Source organism: Mastomys coucha, chromosome X (genome assembly GCF_008632895.1).
Source record: "Mastomys coucha isolate ucsf_1 chromosome X, UCSF_Mcou_1, whole genome shotgun sequence".
NCBI lineage: Eukaryota > Metazoa > Chordata > Mammalia > Rodentia > Muridae > Mastomys > Mastomys coucha.
In genome coordinates this window covers 123756411-123774902 of record NC_045030.1, presented here as the reverse complement: position 1 = coordinate 123774902, position 18492 = coordinate 123756411, and the positions used below count along the sequence as shown (strand labels likewise).

Sequence of the window (18492 nt, the reverse complement as noted above, 5' to 3'; positions counted from 1 at the left end):
ATCTGTTATATTAGAGAAACAAATGCTCTTTGGAAAAAAAACTAGGTTTATATGTATCCTATTTTCTTGGGGGGGGTTAGTATGGATGGAAACAGTCACAGCATGAAAGCAATGAGAAGCAAGAGAAACCACAGACAGTGATGCTGTTTGGTTCATTCATAAATACTGATGATTTGAAGTTTTTCAGCTAGTGTCCCACTCCTTTCTTTGACCTACATGCATGTGCACATACTCATGCATGGATATTTACATTCTATGTAAAATGAATCCTTTTAAAAAGTACCAATAATTCAAATCTCATAAGTGTTTTGGTATTTCAAACCCAATTCTAGCAGTAAGCAAAAGAAGGGTCATACTTTTACAAACTCACAACTCAAAGCTATGGCCCTGTAAACAGAAACCAAATCTTTTGGCATTTTTTAAAAAAATAAGTCATCATTTTAACACCTAAACTGCTCACAGGTAGCAGGATTAGTTTCTATAGTAAAACTAACTCAAGGCAGCTGCATTTCATTTTATTTGGAAAGACTGATCCAGTGTTTTTATAGCCCTCGATTAAGCTGTTTAAATAAAAAAGTAAATGTTGAAAGAGGAAGCCATTGTAGTTAAGCTCTATGTAAACTAGTACTCAGCAAATCTCATGTGGTTTCAGAGTTCGGTTTGTATAAATACCTAAATCTATTCCAACCTCTTTAGCTGAAGAATTCCAGCTCCCACAGGGTTAGCAGAGCTTCAGGTTTTCCAGTGAATCTGACATAGCTTTACAAAAATACCCGCACTCAACCCCTGGCTAATACTAAAATCAACTTTGGTGTATATGTGTGTGTGTGTGTGGGGGGGGGGTTAACAGAGTTTCTCAAATATAAATATAAATTCTCATTATTTGACTCAATTTGAGAGATTTCTAACAACTTTAAAATCCATAGAAATATAAAACTAGTAACATCATAGACAAGAAACCATATGCATTGGAAATGGAACTTAACTTTTACCTGCTGACTCACCAACCTGCCAAACCTGGAAGCGGGGAAGGAGAGCAATAAAAACCTACCAAATACTGATGGAACCCTTTAGACCAGGATTCTTGATTGCTTGGAACGTAGCTGCTACACACTTTGCTAATTAAAGGTAGCACTCCTCATAGACAAATAGTCAACTTATTTTCTGACATCTTTTCTTTTTGTATTGACCAGAGCCTTTGACCATGTTTAGACTATACCTTTCCTCATCTTTCTTCCAAGTCGTTACTCAAAATGGATCTTTCCCTGCTCTGACCCATTAGTAAAATCATGTTTACAGATACTATGTAGACTGAACATGCCTGTGGATCAACTAGGTTTTAGTACTAGATAGAATGAATTGCATATAATCTTATTTGCATTTATCATACCTTTATCCTGTATAATGTTGATTTTGCTTTCTAACTTAAGATCCTGCTAGGAAATATCCATGTCATATTTATATTTACCTTCTATTTCAAATGCTTTATCCAGGAGATATATTCAGGCGTTATAAGAATAACTAAATACATGTATGCAAAAGGGAAATGAAACAGAGCAGAAGGAAAATCTATATGTCAATTATGTGCTAATCTATGAATGTTTATGCAAATTTGTTAGATGACCTAACATATGCCTCATCATCCAGTATTTTCATGCTTAGCCAATTCATCATTTTTAACACATTCTGAGTTTAAACTATTAAATCCTATAAATGGAAATTACAGAATGCAACAAGGTTAGAGCTATAGTTCATTTCATATCTTAAATTCTGAGTTCTTCAATATAATTCAGTTAACAATTTACCTGACAAATAGTGATGATTAAACCCATAGATGCACATACATTAGGCAAATGTTCTATAATTGGGACATAATCTCATACTTTCAAATAATTTTAATAGTCATTAATTGGGAGTTGTGACAAATTTTGGATTATTTTACTAATGATAAATATTTACTGAATTAAATAGTAAATTTCAATCATATATTAGATGATCTATGACTAGACATTACAAAATATTTTAAACTATGACCTTGATTGGTTCATGCATCAGAAATATAGTGTGTCCTTCTATGTTCCTGGTCTGAGAACCCAGGAGGCGATCACACAAATGTCAACATACTAAACATTTATTTCAGCTAGATAATATGCCAATAAGGTTTGAATTTTATTTCCTCAATGAAGCTGTTGTAAAGCACATTGTCCTCTGGCTTGTTAACACTTAATCACTTATAACAATGCCATACAATTAAACTCAAACATTATTTCTTCATTCTTGTTTGCTCTTACCTGAGTGTTAAGCTCTGTCACTACCTGCAGAGTGCTTTTTATTTGCTTTGTCTGCTCCAGTTCTATAGCACTTAGAATATTGCAAGAAACTGCTGTAGTTACTTAATAAATATATGCTGTATGACTAGTAGAAACATGGGAAGCAACATATTTCTGAACCTAGAGAATTGTTAGTACACCAAATTCTTAATTATGTGTGACAAAGGGGATAGTTAATTTGCAACAAAGGATAATATTCATTTTCATTTGTTTTTGGAATCCATTTCCATACAGAGCTGCTCATTTTAGTTTCTCTGTTGATTTCCAATAATATAAAGAAGTTGCAATATTAATTCTCAACTATGCTCATAGCTGGAATGCTGTATAATCAAGAAAAAAACATGACACGGAATATTTACAACATCTATTATAGTTTTAGACTGCACTACAGCCACTTAGCAATTAAAGTAATTATCTTATTTTGATGGTTAATATTGACTGTAAATTTGACAGGATTTAGAAATATCTAGGAAGCAAACCTCTAGGCATCCTAGTTAGAAAGTTTCAATATCAGGTTAACTGATGTGTTAAGACCCACCACAGATGTGGGTGGGACTATCATGTGGGCCAGAGTCCTGGAATAAACAACAAAGAGAGCTGAGCATAATGATCCATCTTCTTCTCTGCTTTTTGTCTAGACGTTTGACATGACCACCTGTCTTGGCATTCCAGCCATATGAAATTCAACCTAAAAACTGTGATACAAAATGACCCTTTCTGTCCGTAATTTGTGGTTCCCACATATTTTGTCACACAAAATGTAACTGGAACAGCTGCATCATTTTTTTTCTACCAATTTTACCTTCCACAATGCATGATATCTTGAAAGAAGTAAACAATTTCACTTTACATGTAATATAAAATTTAGCATATTAAGTTTTTGGTAGAACAAAAGACTATTCAAATTCACTTAGTTGAGTCTTCTTTTCTACTAAAAATGTAGAGATTTCTTTAAGACTGAACATCTGAATACTACCTGAATATTGCTTCCTTCCTGCATTTTCTACATTTGGACATATATGTGTGTGTATGTATATATATATATATATATATATATATATATGTATATATATCTACATATATATATATGTATATTTGTCTTCAGACATATACATAGCCATATATTTGCCATCAAAATTTAAGAGGATAAGCAATGATAAATCATATATTTCCATGTCTAGCTCCCAAATGCATTTGCATAATATAATAATTTTCCCATTATTGTAATACAATAGTGTCCTGTTCTATTACTCTTCACCTTATTCCATTGAGGAAGACACTCTAACTGAATTGGAAGCTAGGATGCTGGGCAGAAAGCCCCAGTGATCCTACTGTCTCCATCTCACTTGATGTTAGCGTTATAGGTATACATGGCTGTACTTGGGTTTTACACAGGTGCTGGGACTTCAACTCAGGTCTTCATAATGGCACAGCAAGAGCACTTAAATACTAAACTCTCCTTATCTCCTTAGTGGAAATTAATTTAACTAAGCATTTTTATTAATTCCATGAGAATTTTATACAATGTATCTAGATCATATTCATGACCAACTTTTCCCATATTCACCCCTACTTTCTTATCCACAACTTCATGTTTTCTCTGTTTAAAATATAAGAAAATCAACAATCATATAAGTGTCAACAGACAAAGAACTACTTGATACAGGGGAATTTTTTTCCCCCTTAGGAGTCATAGACTACCAAATTAAAAGCCCTGTTACAGGTATGGAATATCTGCCCTCAAGTTACTCGTTGGGACATCCTCTCAAACAAAGCAGGATATTTCAACTGCTTTTACTTGCCCATCAGAACTTAATGGTAAGACCTGATTGCTGAGGATAGCAGACACATTGGTCAATGAACATGTAGACATCAATTTGCTACTGGTGAGGAAGTTTCCTTCCTGCTAGTTAGTTCTCACAGTCCTGAAAGGTGCTATTCAGGCTGCTGGGACAGTAGTGGTCTAAGCTGGATAAAAAAAAAGTAAATCGAAATAATGACAAACATAGCAGGATATGACCATCAATATAATCGTGGCACAAATGTTATCTGGACAACCAACTGCTTTCAGGTTTGGATTAATGTCATTTGTTTTTTAGTCACTACCTAATAAAAAGGAATTTACTACCTGTATCATTATGTTTCAAAGGGAAGAAAATGCAGGGGGTGTTCAACAGAGGCATTGCCTTACTATATACATTACCTAAGCTATATTGGAAACTGATAAGAGGCATCTACCATAAGAAAAAATGCTGATTTGCCTTTCTACTTTATGAAAATAGTGTATGCTTGAGAGTTATCTATAAGAGTATACTTAAAGAGACATACTGATATTACTATTATTTCCTATAAAATCTGAGCTTTTTAACAATACAAATGCCATAAATAATTTTTAATATTTTAGACACATTTAAATTAACATAATACTAAACAAACTCCTGGATCCATAAATATTCAGAATGTATAATCTTGTAAATACAAAATGGTTCATCTTTGTATTTATGCATAGATACATATGTATTCTAGTATATTGGAAATATACCCATAAAATAACCAAGTTGGATAGTGTATTTTTCAAGTTTTTTTCTATTATTTCCACTTAATATGAATGAATCCCATAGACAGGTTTTTAATCTCTTAAAATGTACCTTCTAGTGGCAGAAATGAAAAATTGTCAGGATGAGGGAACATTAACTCTTTCAGACAAATTAAGTCTTGTTTCATGTTCTGAAAAAGATAATTTCCCAGACAAGTCTCCTGTGGCTTGAAAGGGTTTATGCACCCTTTAACCAGCAATATATTATCTTCTCACCATTACCATCACGCTCCAAATGTGTATCAAATTCCCTGGACAATGGTTGAAAAATGAAGTTCATGCTCAGTGTAATTTTAGACTGAATTTCAAATGAGCAAGGCTCATCAAACAGAGAAGTTTTGTGCACACAGATTCCCCAAAGCATAGGCTCCATTCAAAGAGTTCCTTAGAACTAGGCAATTTCTACAGAAGAGTTGGCAAATACTTAATTTTTAATACAGAAACTTTAAAATGAAAATATGGTAAAAGACTAACATTATGTAGATATTAGGGTCCTTTTTTGGGCAAACAGAGGCCACCCCAGAATAAAAGTTAATATTCTCTATTTCCTTGCCTGAGTGTTAAGTTTCATATAATTATACAGCAAACTCTAACATTTAAAACAAAACAAAACAAAAAAAATTCACTAAGCACTTAATTTTCTAAAACAATCTTGCCATACTTCTTGCCCAATACTTAAAGATGAAAAAGAAGCCGTATCTCAAAAGTGTTTATGAGCTGTGTGCAAAAGAGAAATGTACATAAACAGTACAGGCAAATGTGCAAGGATGATCATCAAAGTATTAAAATATTATGAGAACACAAGGGACAAGGGAATTAATTTTGATTGCTATGATTAAGAAAAGCTTTCTGGAGTCGATGTTGTAAGTGAGCAGGTAATTTTTAAATTAGTTTACAATCCTTTCAAAAAGAACATTTTTTCCCACTTGAGAGACATTGTAAGAAGGCAATAAAAGTTTCACAGGAAACACATGTGGAATTGATGTTAGATTTATGAACCTCTCTGAACTCAAACATGGTGTAATATCATGGTTAGGAACATGGGTCTGAAAGACCAAAATTTGGATTGAAATCTCATTCATTGTATTTTATCACTTATATGATTTAAGGATCACATGGATGATCCTATCTAGACTTCTCATATTTAAATGAGTTTAATTAAAATGAGCCAAATAATAGTACCTAACCCAACAAACTGGATTTGCCTTGGAGATTGTGTAAGGCTGACAAAACTGTGTAAAAAGAGAGGGGGAGTGGGAGGGGGAGAGGGGCAATGATTATTACTAATCTAAAAATCTGGAATAAGAAGTGCTCCAGAGTCAGAATCATTTTTAACACTGACATCATACAACAAGCAGAAAATTCTATACCCAATTTCTTGGGATATACGACAGTTCAAATGCAGGAATATTACTCTGTGACTTTACCTTAGGCATATTGTCAATCAGAAGCCAAATTGAACTACTTCTCATTTAGACCTGGGTCCCATGTCACAAGATATGTTATTTTTGCATACACAAACATTTCCAAATCTTCAAAGTATTGTGAAACTTTATACACATACAGTGTTAACCATTTCTTTTATATCTATTTGTTATTTGTATTTATTTATAAGGACAGTGTTGTGTCTCAGAGAAACCCAGAAAAAATGGCTGAGTTGTCTATTTAACATTGCAAAGTGCAAACTGGCCACTAGTTTCTCCTAGTACCTGTTACAGAGTTCAGGCTCCTAAGTACTTTTCACCACCACCACCCCCTCTACCTAAACCTCTTTAGCATCTAAGCTTTGCTTCCTTTATCTCAGCTTCCCTTTCCTCTATCACTCTCCATAAGCTCTCTTGGCCTCTCTCTTCCTCTCTCTTTCTCTTTGCTCTCCCTGTGAGTTTCTCTTCTCATGGCCTGGTCTGGACTCTTCCAGATGCTCCTGACTGCTCTCTCCTTCATATGGAAAACAAAACCTTCTGCTTAACCATACCTGGCAATAATGTTCTCATTTTAACCATGCTTAGCAGTAATGTGCTCATTTTAATTCAGATAGGATCTAAATTAGCTCAAGTCAACTTAGAACTTACTATGTAGCTGAGGGTATCTGAGCTTCTGCCCATCCTACTTCCAACTCTGGCATGTTACTTTATGCTGTGCTAGGGAGAGACTTAGGGCCTCATGCATGATAAACACTCTATCAACTGTCTACATCTCCAACCCTTAGTATGAAGCATTTCATTAGGATACCAAATTGTGTGTGCAATACATACATACATACATATATGTATATATAACATACATAGTATATGTATATAAATAATACACACATATATAATATAAATATGTATATGGACACATATGTTTTTGTATATATGTATATATTATATATATGTATATATATATACACACACACATATATATATATATATGCCTTTGTGTACATGCAGCCCAATTGCATACTCATGTCCCATTTCTACTAGTGTATAGTTTAAATGAATAAATTTTGCTTCTGTAACTTTTATTTTGCTCTAGTTTTCTTTGATAATTGTTGTTATCATTACTATTTATTGCCATTTTAAATTTGATTGTGTATACATTTCTTTCTGTTAATGTTCTAATTTAATTTTACAGTCCTCCAGACCACAATTAACAGCATGTATTTCAAACAATTGTTTTTCTTTCTCATGTTTTATTGAATGAATCCAGAGTCTTGCACTGGCTGTGCAAAGTAATCTACCATGGAACTCTATCTTGACCCAAAGTACCCTTTTTTTTTTTTTTTTAAAAAAAAAAAGAGGCAATGTTTAACTATTTGTATTTGAAAAGCCACGTTCCTTTCAATGTAAGCACCATATTCATGATTATCACTCACCTTCTTTAAAAGAAAAAAAAAACCTATACTTCCCCCTATCTGAGCTTCTCAAATGAAATAAAAATAATTCTTACTTTGAATTTCCTAATTTTCTGAGTTCCGAGAGCAGTAGGGCATAAAGGACGAGGGCATTGTGTCAGAAGTGGTAAACCTTTCTCCAGTATAGTCTGAAAGTCTCAGTTTTTCTTTGAAAGACAGAAAATGACCAGGGTTACAGCATAAAAAAGAAGAGAGAGAATAGGGGGGGAAAAAAAAGCCTTGTTCTTTCTTTTTGTTTTGTCAATTCCATATGACATTTGCTTTACAAAGAATGGGTTATGATTCTACTAAAACCTATTATTGGCTTGTGCTGAAAGGCTATGATGTGATACTTCTGGCTGCAGAGTAACTGAGTCTTTCATCTATTTTAAAATATTCTCCTAATAGAGAATAGTGTAATACAAATTAATATAATGGTAGTATTGTGGTGACCACCAATCTGTTCTGAATTGTCTGGAAAGGACAATGTGCTTCCTCAGTAACTTGATTTGTAACTACTTCCAATGACTCTCACTCACCCTATGAGGAAATCCCAGGTGTTGATAGTTACTTGACAAGGTGTTAATGTCATTAACATTCTGTCAGCTGTTCCTGTCAATGTGTTAATGGTGCTCCTGCTGCTCAGTCACTCTCTATCCTCCAGTTGGGAAAATGATTTAGCCAGCAGTCAATCAAAAAGCTAAGCTGATTTTGGGCCAGAGATATCCTTGCCATTGACAAAATCTCTGTGAGTAAATGTGGTAAGAAATTTGTCAACAGAATCTAAGCAGTAAGGTCAACACTGTGATGAATGTGCTTTGTTAGACATTTTTAGATGCTAAGGACTGAGGCACATTCTTCAAGGTAGAAGAAAGCAGGGCATTGTGGTGTGTAGCCTTAATCTTAAGCACTCCAGAGGCAGAAGCAAGCCGATCTCTGTGAGTTGGAGGTCAGCCTGATCCATATAGAGCACCCCCCACCCCCGGGCAGGATAGGTCTACAGAGTCTCAAAAACAAAGATAAAAACAAGCAAATGAAAAATCAGGCTGATTAAAACAACAGCTCTCCTTTTAAGTACAGCTTTCTTTCCTGCCTGATAAACCCTGGCACATAAATAGTATAATCCTTTTATGAGAGCCTTAGAAGGAAAAACAGGGAGAATGGCAAGGGTTGGGGGAGGGGCAATGAGAGCAAACGGGTTCCTGGGCAAGAAGCTTGTATTAGGTCTCAGACCACATTAACCTAAAGAAGGATGCTTTAGCAAACCATTTTGAGCTGAAGGAAAAGAGGAGGGCCACAGAAACAAGGTGTTTTAGATTTTCTCCTGACTTTTCTCCAGAGCTGTGAAACTAAAATTCACATCCCTCAACCCATAACAACAAGGGAGGTTACTAGCTTTTGCCTTCTCCACATGAGAAAAATGTCTATCTTGCTTCATGGTGTCAGGACTGTCACGTGGATAGGTACACATGAAAGAATTTTGTAAACCAGCCTCCCCCTTTATTAAAAACATTTCTTTGTTGTTGTTGTTGTTATTCTTTTTTTTTATTAGATGTTTTCTTTATTTACAATATCTCCTTTCTCAGGTTCCCCCCCAAAAAAAAGAAGAAAAGAAAAAAAAGAAAAAAAAGAAAAGAAAAAAAATTAAAACAAACCCATTTCCTCCCCCTCCCCCTGCTCACCACCCCACCCCCTCCTGCATACTGTCCCTGGCATTCCCCTACAATGGGGAATAACAACATTTCTTTCCACTTTTGTCTGATTATCTTTCTCTAGAACTAGACATTTCTTTAGCACATAGTATGCAAATAGACATTTCCTCTGGAGCCTTTATGTCTGGAAGGCTCCTTTGTCACATAAAGCTGTTAAATAAATTTCTCATGCTCTTCTCTTGTTAACCTGTCTTTGGTTACAGGTGATGTCAACCATCAATCATGTCACAGGTACGGAAGAAAATACTATGTTTTCTTTCCTAAAAGCAAGCCCCCAAACAACCAAAATCCCCAGCTCTTTCACAATTACAGTGCTGGCAAAGGTTGCAATGTTGTATATAATATCAATGACATAGATCTTCAAAGAGAAAGCATAAATGGGTAAGGAGTTCATTCTCAGAGGGTTTTCTAATGTCACTCAGGCATGGGTCATTTTTCAAAGAATAGTATCAGGGTATGATTCTGAACCTCAGCTCACCAATATCTTCAGTAGGTTTTAAGCACAGCCATAGCCCTCCTGGTAACTTTAAAAGAAGAAGAAGAGAGATGCCCTTCGAAATAAATGAATTAACAATGTGGCACAATGTAACTTTATGAGTTATTGAAGTTCTCCTGACATTACTGTAGGGGGGATAGTTAATTTCAACATTAAAGAGAGAAATTATTTCTCAAATAATAAGAACTTTTAAAATATCAAATATATAAAGTTAGGTCATTTGACAAATAGTGAGCACTTAATCACTTGAGGATAGGCCACATACCAAGAATTAGATGGCAAACACAAAACAAACTCCAGGATATTTTTTATAGAACTTTTTTCCCCCCTAATGTAGATCTGTGCAGTTTTAGTCTTACTGGTCTTTTGCTTGTAAGATTTCATTTACAACGTTGTGGTTTTGTGGTGTGTTTTGTGTATGTTCGTGTGTGTTTATTGTTTTTTTCTTTTTTTTTGTTGCTATTGTTGTTGTTTTGCCATTTTTATTGAAAAAAAATCATCCAATAGAGTGTGATCAGGCTTTTCCCTTCTAGAACTTTCCCTAGATCCTCTCTACCTCCCAACCCATAGTATATGCTAATATGGATGTAGCTCTAACCTGTGTGCATGTTAAGTAAACCCTGTACCTCAGCTCACCAATATCTTCAATAGGTTTCAAACACAGCCACAGAACTCCTGGTAACTTTAAAAGAAGAAGAGAGATGCCCTTCAAAATAAATGAATTAAGAATGTGGCACTATGGAAATTTATGAGTTATTCAAGTTCTCCTAACATAACTGTAGTGGGGGGATAGTAAATGTTAACATTAAAGATAGAAATTATTTCTTCCCATTTGTGCGATGTAAAAAAAATTCTTACTCCAAACATGGCACATTGGGTTATTTAGGTTAACCTTAGTTTAAACATGAATGACTCATAAGTAATAGAAAGTTCTCATAATTCTGTGGGCTAAGAATTCAGGATGAAGGCATCACCAAATTAATTTCTGGTAATAGTAGTTTGTGCCTTACTGTTGTGCCCTCCTATGGCAGAGGCCCAAAAGAGCAAAGTGGTCTCTCTCTCTTTTCTCCTCCCTCTCCCTTCCCCTCCCCCTCTCTCTGTGTGTTTGGGGGAGTTCTAAACTTTTTTCTCTAGTGTTTCTATAAGGAAAAAGTTTTCTCCACCAAAGAATTGTTTTTCTCCTTAAATCTAATCACTTCCAAAAGGTACCACCCCTTTATATAGATTATTGGTTAACAGAAAGTAGATGGGACACAGATATTTAGGCCATAGCAGGAAGAAGAATGAGTATTATAAACTGATCGAGACAGAGGTAAACTCAGAAGGCAGAAGCTCCTGAAGTAGGTCACAGAAACTGTAATTGCCTAACTCTTTATCTCACACACACACCATAAAAAGAAGCTACCAGAACTTCTGATGATTTAAATTTTGGACACATGTGATTGTATATATTAAATGATGCATTTTCTGACTAACTTATGAATTTGAAATATGTTATGTAAACATAAATACTTCCTTTCCTCATTTTTTCTGGTTTATTCTTGTAAAATAAATAGCTACTTTCTCAACTTAAAAAAAAAAATTAAAAAGAAAAAAAAAGAAGAAGCTACCAATATCATTCTCTTTGTCTTCTCGAGTCTTCTTACACATGACATGTGTTCTACACTCTACTTAGAGGTAAGGAATGTCACACAGGGAAACTATAAATTACCTAAACACCACATCTTGCTAAATCATCTCTCACCCTTGCAATTTACAGGTTGATCACAATTGCCTTTAATTCAGGCTTCTATGTAACTGTCCATAAAAATACTTCCCCCTTTTAGAAGGGTCTTATAACAGGTCACACATTCATTGACTTTATATGCTATTCTTTTAATCTCTTTTTATAGGTGTGGTAAGCAACACATCATACAGCAAAGAAAGAGATTGTTCTTGCTTCCCTACACTATTTTATTCTGAGTCAGAGAAAAAGGGGAGACAAAGGTGACATTATGAAGCTGTTGGCTTCCAGAAGCTACAAGTAGGGCAAATACATTCACAGGAAAACATTTATTTTTTATTTTATTTTTTCCTTTTTATGAAAAAAATTTTTTTCTATGTCATTTGGGTTGTCCTTGGAACCTATGATAATGCTCCTGCTATAGCCCTAAAACCACTCGCATTTCAAGTTTGTACCATCATAGTGGCATCCTATGGGCTATTTTTCTAGATTTAAAAACGAAACAATTACATTAGAATGTATGGATCATAACTTCTTAAATTGACAGGAAGTTTTAAAATGTAAAATCTAAAATGGTGATTCAATGTTACATCAAACATTTTTGAGAAATAATTGTATGTAATGCTTACCACCTCTTATTCTCCTAGATGGAGGACGGCAAAGAAAGGGCTTGGATTACTGATTGACAATGACTTAACAGACATATGCCGAGTGTGTACATTGTGGTAGGTGGTGAATATTTGTTAGGTACATAGATGTTAAGAAATATGATATAATCTCTGCTAAACGAACAGTAATATAGAGAATATGTAAATGCCAAGCTGCAAGTATATTAAAGTTGAGATTTCCATGTGTGCACCACAGTAGTTTAACATCTGACAATGTCTAACATATGGTATAATAAGCATTGAGTTAATACTGACAAAGAGAAAGGGTAAGCATGGGATGCTGTTGGACACAGCCTGACTTGGCCATCTAGTGAAGGTTCAACCTGCATTCAGGAGCCCCTGCTGTTACCCATAGTCACGATTGGTAGAGGCCATAACATGGAAGTGTTGTCCTTTTGTTTTTTTAAACCCTTACAGCTAGATTATGGTTAATTAGGTAAAGTGCTGTCATATTTGCACTATAGTTACTGAATTTAAAGTGTAAGTAACCTGAATAAAAACCAGTTTATTAGCAAGTGATAGAAATATCTAGAATGTTGCGTTATACATGGGAACATGGTTTTTATTTCATTTATTTTATTAGATATTTTCTTTATTTACATTTCAAATGATACCCCCTTTCCTGGTTTCCCCTCTGTAAAAAACCCAATCTATGGCCTAGAAAGATTTTTTTTAGTGGTTAAGAGAATTTGCTGTTCTTCCAAACGACCTGAATTTGGTTCTAATCTCCCATGTCAGCCAGGTTTTTCATGTCTTTTTCTCAATGGCTAAAAGGTACAAAAATAGAGCATTTATGTGATCCTTTGACATTTTGCTGTGTCTTTCTAAAAGACTGAAATTCGCACTGAGCACTCATGGAGATTTCCTGAGTAAGACTAATCTATGCAATACTTTCACTAGTATAATTTATTAATTTATATTTTTTAAGATGCTAAATATTCCATTTTCTGTAATAAATTGTCATATTTTGTCTTGATATGAAATGCAAAGTAACAATCCTATACATTTTAATACAGTTTCCAATCCTCTTGTGGACAAGCAGTCACACTTTAATACCACTTAAATGAAGAATAGCTGTTCATCTGTAACATACAGATACAGAAGGCTCTGGATTTTCATTTTAAAATGATTAATTACCTGCATAAAGAGAGAAATAAAATAGGGAGTCCAGGCCAAGTTCATGAGGGTTTGAAATTAGTTTTTTTTTTCTTTTTTCTTTTTCAAAATGAGCAACAAAGACTCAATGTCGCAAGCCGCTGTGTGGCCATAAGCCAACTGTAAAAGAAAATAGTCTACAGAACAAGGGGATCAGAAATTAAATTTTAAAAATATGAAGCAAGTGTTGAAATGAAAAAGGTTTGTTTCCAGCCAAAGGACAATATGACATATTTGAAAGAAAAATAAATCTAATCACCAATAAAGTGCAAGGTTAATATTGAGCTTCCTACTACATCAGTTATATAAGCCCTGGCAAGGTGAGGATTGTCTGCTTTCAGTGGCTGACAAACTTCATCCAATGTTCCTATTTACAAATGTAGTATCACTAAAGGACCCACATAGCATTATTCAGTGAGGCAAAAGAATAAGTGTGCAAAATAATTTGTATGTAAATGCCAAGTACTAGCCTTAAGTAATTCTTAGGTTCAGTATCATAACATCTAAGACTGCTAGGAAAGAAATACAGGCAAGAAGAAAAAGGTGATAGGTTTAACCTTGAAAGAAGGTTACTCCATACAGTTGTTGAAGGAATTATTATTTGATAAAGAAATGGCAGTATTTATTCCCTCTAGAGATATAAACTAGTGAATCAATCTGCAGTTCAAGATACTTATTTAAACCCAGAGGAGGAGGATATGGCTCTTACTTCTGAAAATACAGAATAGAAAAAAGATCAGCTCTGAATGTAGTTTATCTTCAGACACCAGCTTTACCATTAAACAATTCCAACTAAATACAGTTTCTCACATTTTCCTTTTCATATATATATATATATATAAAGAAATATTTACTAGTATCTCTATATACATATATTTCAGCTGATTAAAATCCATCAGCTACCGATCAATCCATTTCTCTTTGCATCTATGTATCTATCCATTTATCTTTCAATCTACTAATATTAGTCATACAAAATGCATGTATATCCTCAGAAAATGCATGTGAACATATCCAAAGAAGAACGAAATTATAACCCCCTTTCAAAAGATCATTTTTTCATGTTGATCTTATCCTTTAAGCACTTAATTACTTTTGAAGGTCATTTGCTTTGTTCTTTCAGATATAATTAAACCTTTTAAGATTTACCTTGTATATCTTGTGGGCTTCCAAATAAAATTTGATCCAGTTGTTCTCATGCTTCTACCAGATTCAAAGCATTGTGAAATGAAATTTCATCTGCTAATATAAAAAAAATCGGCATGCATGCAGATTCATCTAATGTTACCAGAATAGTGATTCTAGAAATAAGTGCAAAGTAAAAAGACTGATAGACACATGCAAACACATAAACAATTGCTTAAATAAATAAAGGATATCATCATCTTTTCCACAAACTTATCAAGGTGAGATTCTGGTTTGGGGAAAGTCTTGATGCTATGTTCCAGGTGAAGAATGCTTTGTTCCATTGCTACAAGGTTGCTCTTGAGTATTTGATCTGAAACTAAAGAAAAAGATACAGAAAATTTAGAATCTTTCACTAACTATTCCAAAACACAACTAAAAACAGTATCTGCTAAGGGATTTTCCTAACTGGAGAGAATGGCTCCACAAAGTCACTTCACAGTTTTCTGAGTTACTGCTCATAAAAATTCTATTCTCTAAGAAGTAAATGAAAATGTGTAATGTAATATACCAAATCATCATATTTAATATAGGAATGTCATCATTTTACTCAGCCATTAGTTCAAACGAACCCATTCCTATTTAAATTTATTGATGGGACACCTAATATTTCATTCTTTAAAATCTAAATTGAAGATTAAAGAGAAAGTAAGGTTCAAAGAGACCTTATCGTATTAATGCATTCCTTGGCTATGTACATGATTTAAGGATAAATTACATAAGAGGATTAAATATTTGCTTTTTTCGTGAAAACTCTGAGTTTTATAAACCAACACCTGTAGAATAACTCCCATCTTTAAGATTTCATACTCAATAAAGACAGAAAAACAATTGTTTATACAAAAGGTGAATACACATGCATATCTACAGAGATTCAGCATCCCCTAAAACACTTTCATTAGTTGATTTAATTACCCTTAGCATTCTCTGCACTTTTTGCTTTCTTTCACTGACAACCAATAATTTGAAGTGTTGTATTCAAATTGCTCTTAATATATAAACACTTTTTGGTTCTCTCATGATGCTTTCCTTTCAGGAGGACAATTAAAAAATAACTTTGAATTATGGACAACGACACTTCTATCAGTATTAACAAAATCTAAGGAAATTCTAGTTGAGGAGACAAGGTTTACAAACTGATACATAGCCTGTGTCACTGGTTTTTAAAGCCAACACTCTGAAACATTGTTTTCATTAAAGACTATGAAACACAACCAGAAAAATACATTTTTTTTACTCCAGTACATTTTGTCTCTTTCAGAGACATATCATCATCACAATAAAAAATTTAACAGACTAAATCATCTGGCAAATTTCAGCCAGATTATTCTGCTCCAAATTCATCACTGTGACAAGCTTACCTTTATCATTCAACAAGGAAAAATCACCCTAATATACATGGAAGTTTAAGAAATTGAAAATCAAACATTAACACTGAAGATTATTTTTTTCTCCTAATCTGTCAGTATAAATAGATCTGTCCAATATAACTCCATTTGTTTACTTCTGACAAGTTTAGAAAATATTCTTTATGGGACAAGTTGAAGAACTTCTGCCTTGCCAACACTTCACTAATGCTACTACAGCAATCACTGTTCACACATAAAAAAACCCCCAAGTTTATTGTGAAGGAAATCCCTGATTTTAAAATTGAGGTGTAGTCATTTAGGATCTTTCTCTGTAGTCTTCCCAACAATTCAAATTTTTTTCTTTCCGACTGATTAATGGAAAAACAAAAGATGTGAAGTTGACTTAAATGTTACTTCCTAACTTTCCCTCTTCCAATGTAGCTAGCTCATAGAAAGTAGATTCTTCTACCCTCAAACAAGTTCTATCATCTGGAAAGGTTCCTCTCTTTTCTCTTGAAAACTTTCACTTGGGAAGCGTGATGCTTCATATGTGGGAGGAAGGATTCCTACACAAGCAGCCTAACAGATTCTTGGAGAGTCTTGATGTGTTGACTTCTCTATTCTATTAGTTTTAAATTGTCCAAATAGACTTTAAGCCTCTTTATTTCTGAAAGTTTCCATGTCTTACAATGTATTAATTATATTAGCTATGCTTTCCCTTTGTTAAACAATCTTGTGTTGATCATAATGTATGAACTAAAGGCTCATCTCATTGTGTGCCATCCAGGATGGCAATTGCTTTGTTCTTCCTTCAGTACTTATCCGTGTACTTTACATAATACTTACTAAGTGGTTATTGAGTTATGCATGCATTTTAAGAAATATAGGATCCATCCCATATACAGTTACCAAACCGAGACACTATTGTGGATGCCAACAAGTGCTTGCTGACAGGAGCCTGATATAGCTATTTCCTGAGAGGCTCTGCTAGAGCCTGACAAATACAGAGGCAGAGGCTCTCAGCCAATCATTAGACTGAGCACAGGGTCCCCAATAAAGGAGCTACAGAAAGGACCTACGGAGCTGAGGGGTTTGCAGCCCCATAGGAGGAACTAACTAGTACCCTCAGAGCTCCCAGGGACTAAACCACCAACCAAAGAGTATACATGGTGGAACTCATGGTTCCACCTGCATATGTAGTAGAGGATGGCCTTATCTGGCATCAGTGGGAATAGAGGTCCTTGGTCCTATGGAGGCTTGATGCCCCAGTGTAGGGGAATGCCAGGACAGGGAATTCAGAGTGGGTGGGTTGTTCAGCAGGGGGAGTAGGGACAGGATAGGGGGTTTTCTGAAGGGAGACAAGGAAAGGTGATAACATTTGAAATGTAATTAAAGAAAATACCTTATAAAATATTTTTAAAAAAGAAATATTGCTTCATACTTATATGTATGCCCATTTCTATAACTAACATTGTAGCAGAGGTTAGATATAATAACGATTCACAGTTTATACCAACTATTATGTGATATGAAAAGAAGTACAGAGTTGAAATCTGCTTAGAAATAAAGATAAAATGGAGGACAGCAGAACATACTTTAGACAGTGGGAAAGCAAGGAAATGGGAAAAAGAAGAATAGTAATAGAAAGCTTCATTAGTTCCTCTGTACTACATTTCTAACGAATTATTTATACTGTACTAAACAAAAGGATAAAATGCTCAAGATAGAATAACAGGGGAATGCTACCTTATATGTACATGCAAACCTTTGTTTTACATTGGTGAAAATCATCTTGATTTTGACTTATAAGTGATATTAAAGGCAAATCAGAAAAAAGTCATTTATATAGTCAAGGTCCCTGTAAAGTAGAGCTTATGATAGAGTTTACTTACTAGAATTTTATTGGGTTTGGAGGTGAGAGTAGATAATTCCAGAGAAACAGGCATAGAAAATAAAAGAAAGAAAGTAAATAAAGGAGGCTTAAGTTACAGGGCTGCCCATAATTTTACAGTAGGCAAAGTTCACAGCTTAGTGTCTCAAAAAATCTCTCTATTATCCATAACTTCATGAGCATGACACATATACCATCACTTGGCAGGGACATGCTTAAAAGACCATAGGATTAGTTTAACATTTTGATGTTACTGTCCTCGAGAATAAAATTATTTTCAATTCCAGCCCCCATTGCCATTTCACCTTGGGCCTTACAAATTATGGAGTTGACTTTTGCCTCCATAAAAAACAAAAGTGTCTTATAAAAAGTTGGTGGGAGTGAATACACATTTCACCTACCTGCTGGCTTCTTTCAACACATGTTTCATGAGATGTTAACAGACTGCTTTGGTCTGAGATCTGAGTTATGTATTTGCGTGTGTTTGTGTGTACATATGTGTATATTACAAA

The 18492-nt window shown here is 34.4% G+C and overlaps 1 protein-coding gene across 1 annotated transcript in view; it reads right to left on the bottom strand.

Moving 5' to 3' along the window:
- Diaph2 (diaphanous related formin 2) overlaps window positions 1-18492 on the bottom strand; it is a 555303-nt gene that overhangs the window by 119377 nt on the left and 417434 nt on the right. The window contains exon 23 of the mRNA XM_031375373.1: window positions 14935-15059. Coding sequence (XP_031231233.1) covers window positions 14935-15059 — 125 coding nt within the window. The remainder of the gene's footprint in view (window positions 1-14934; window positions 15060-18492) is intronic.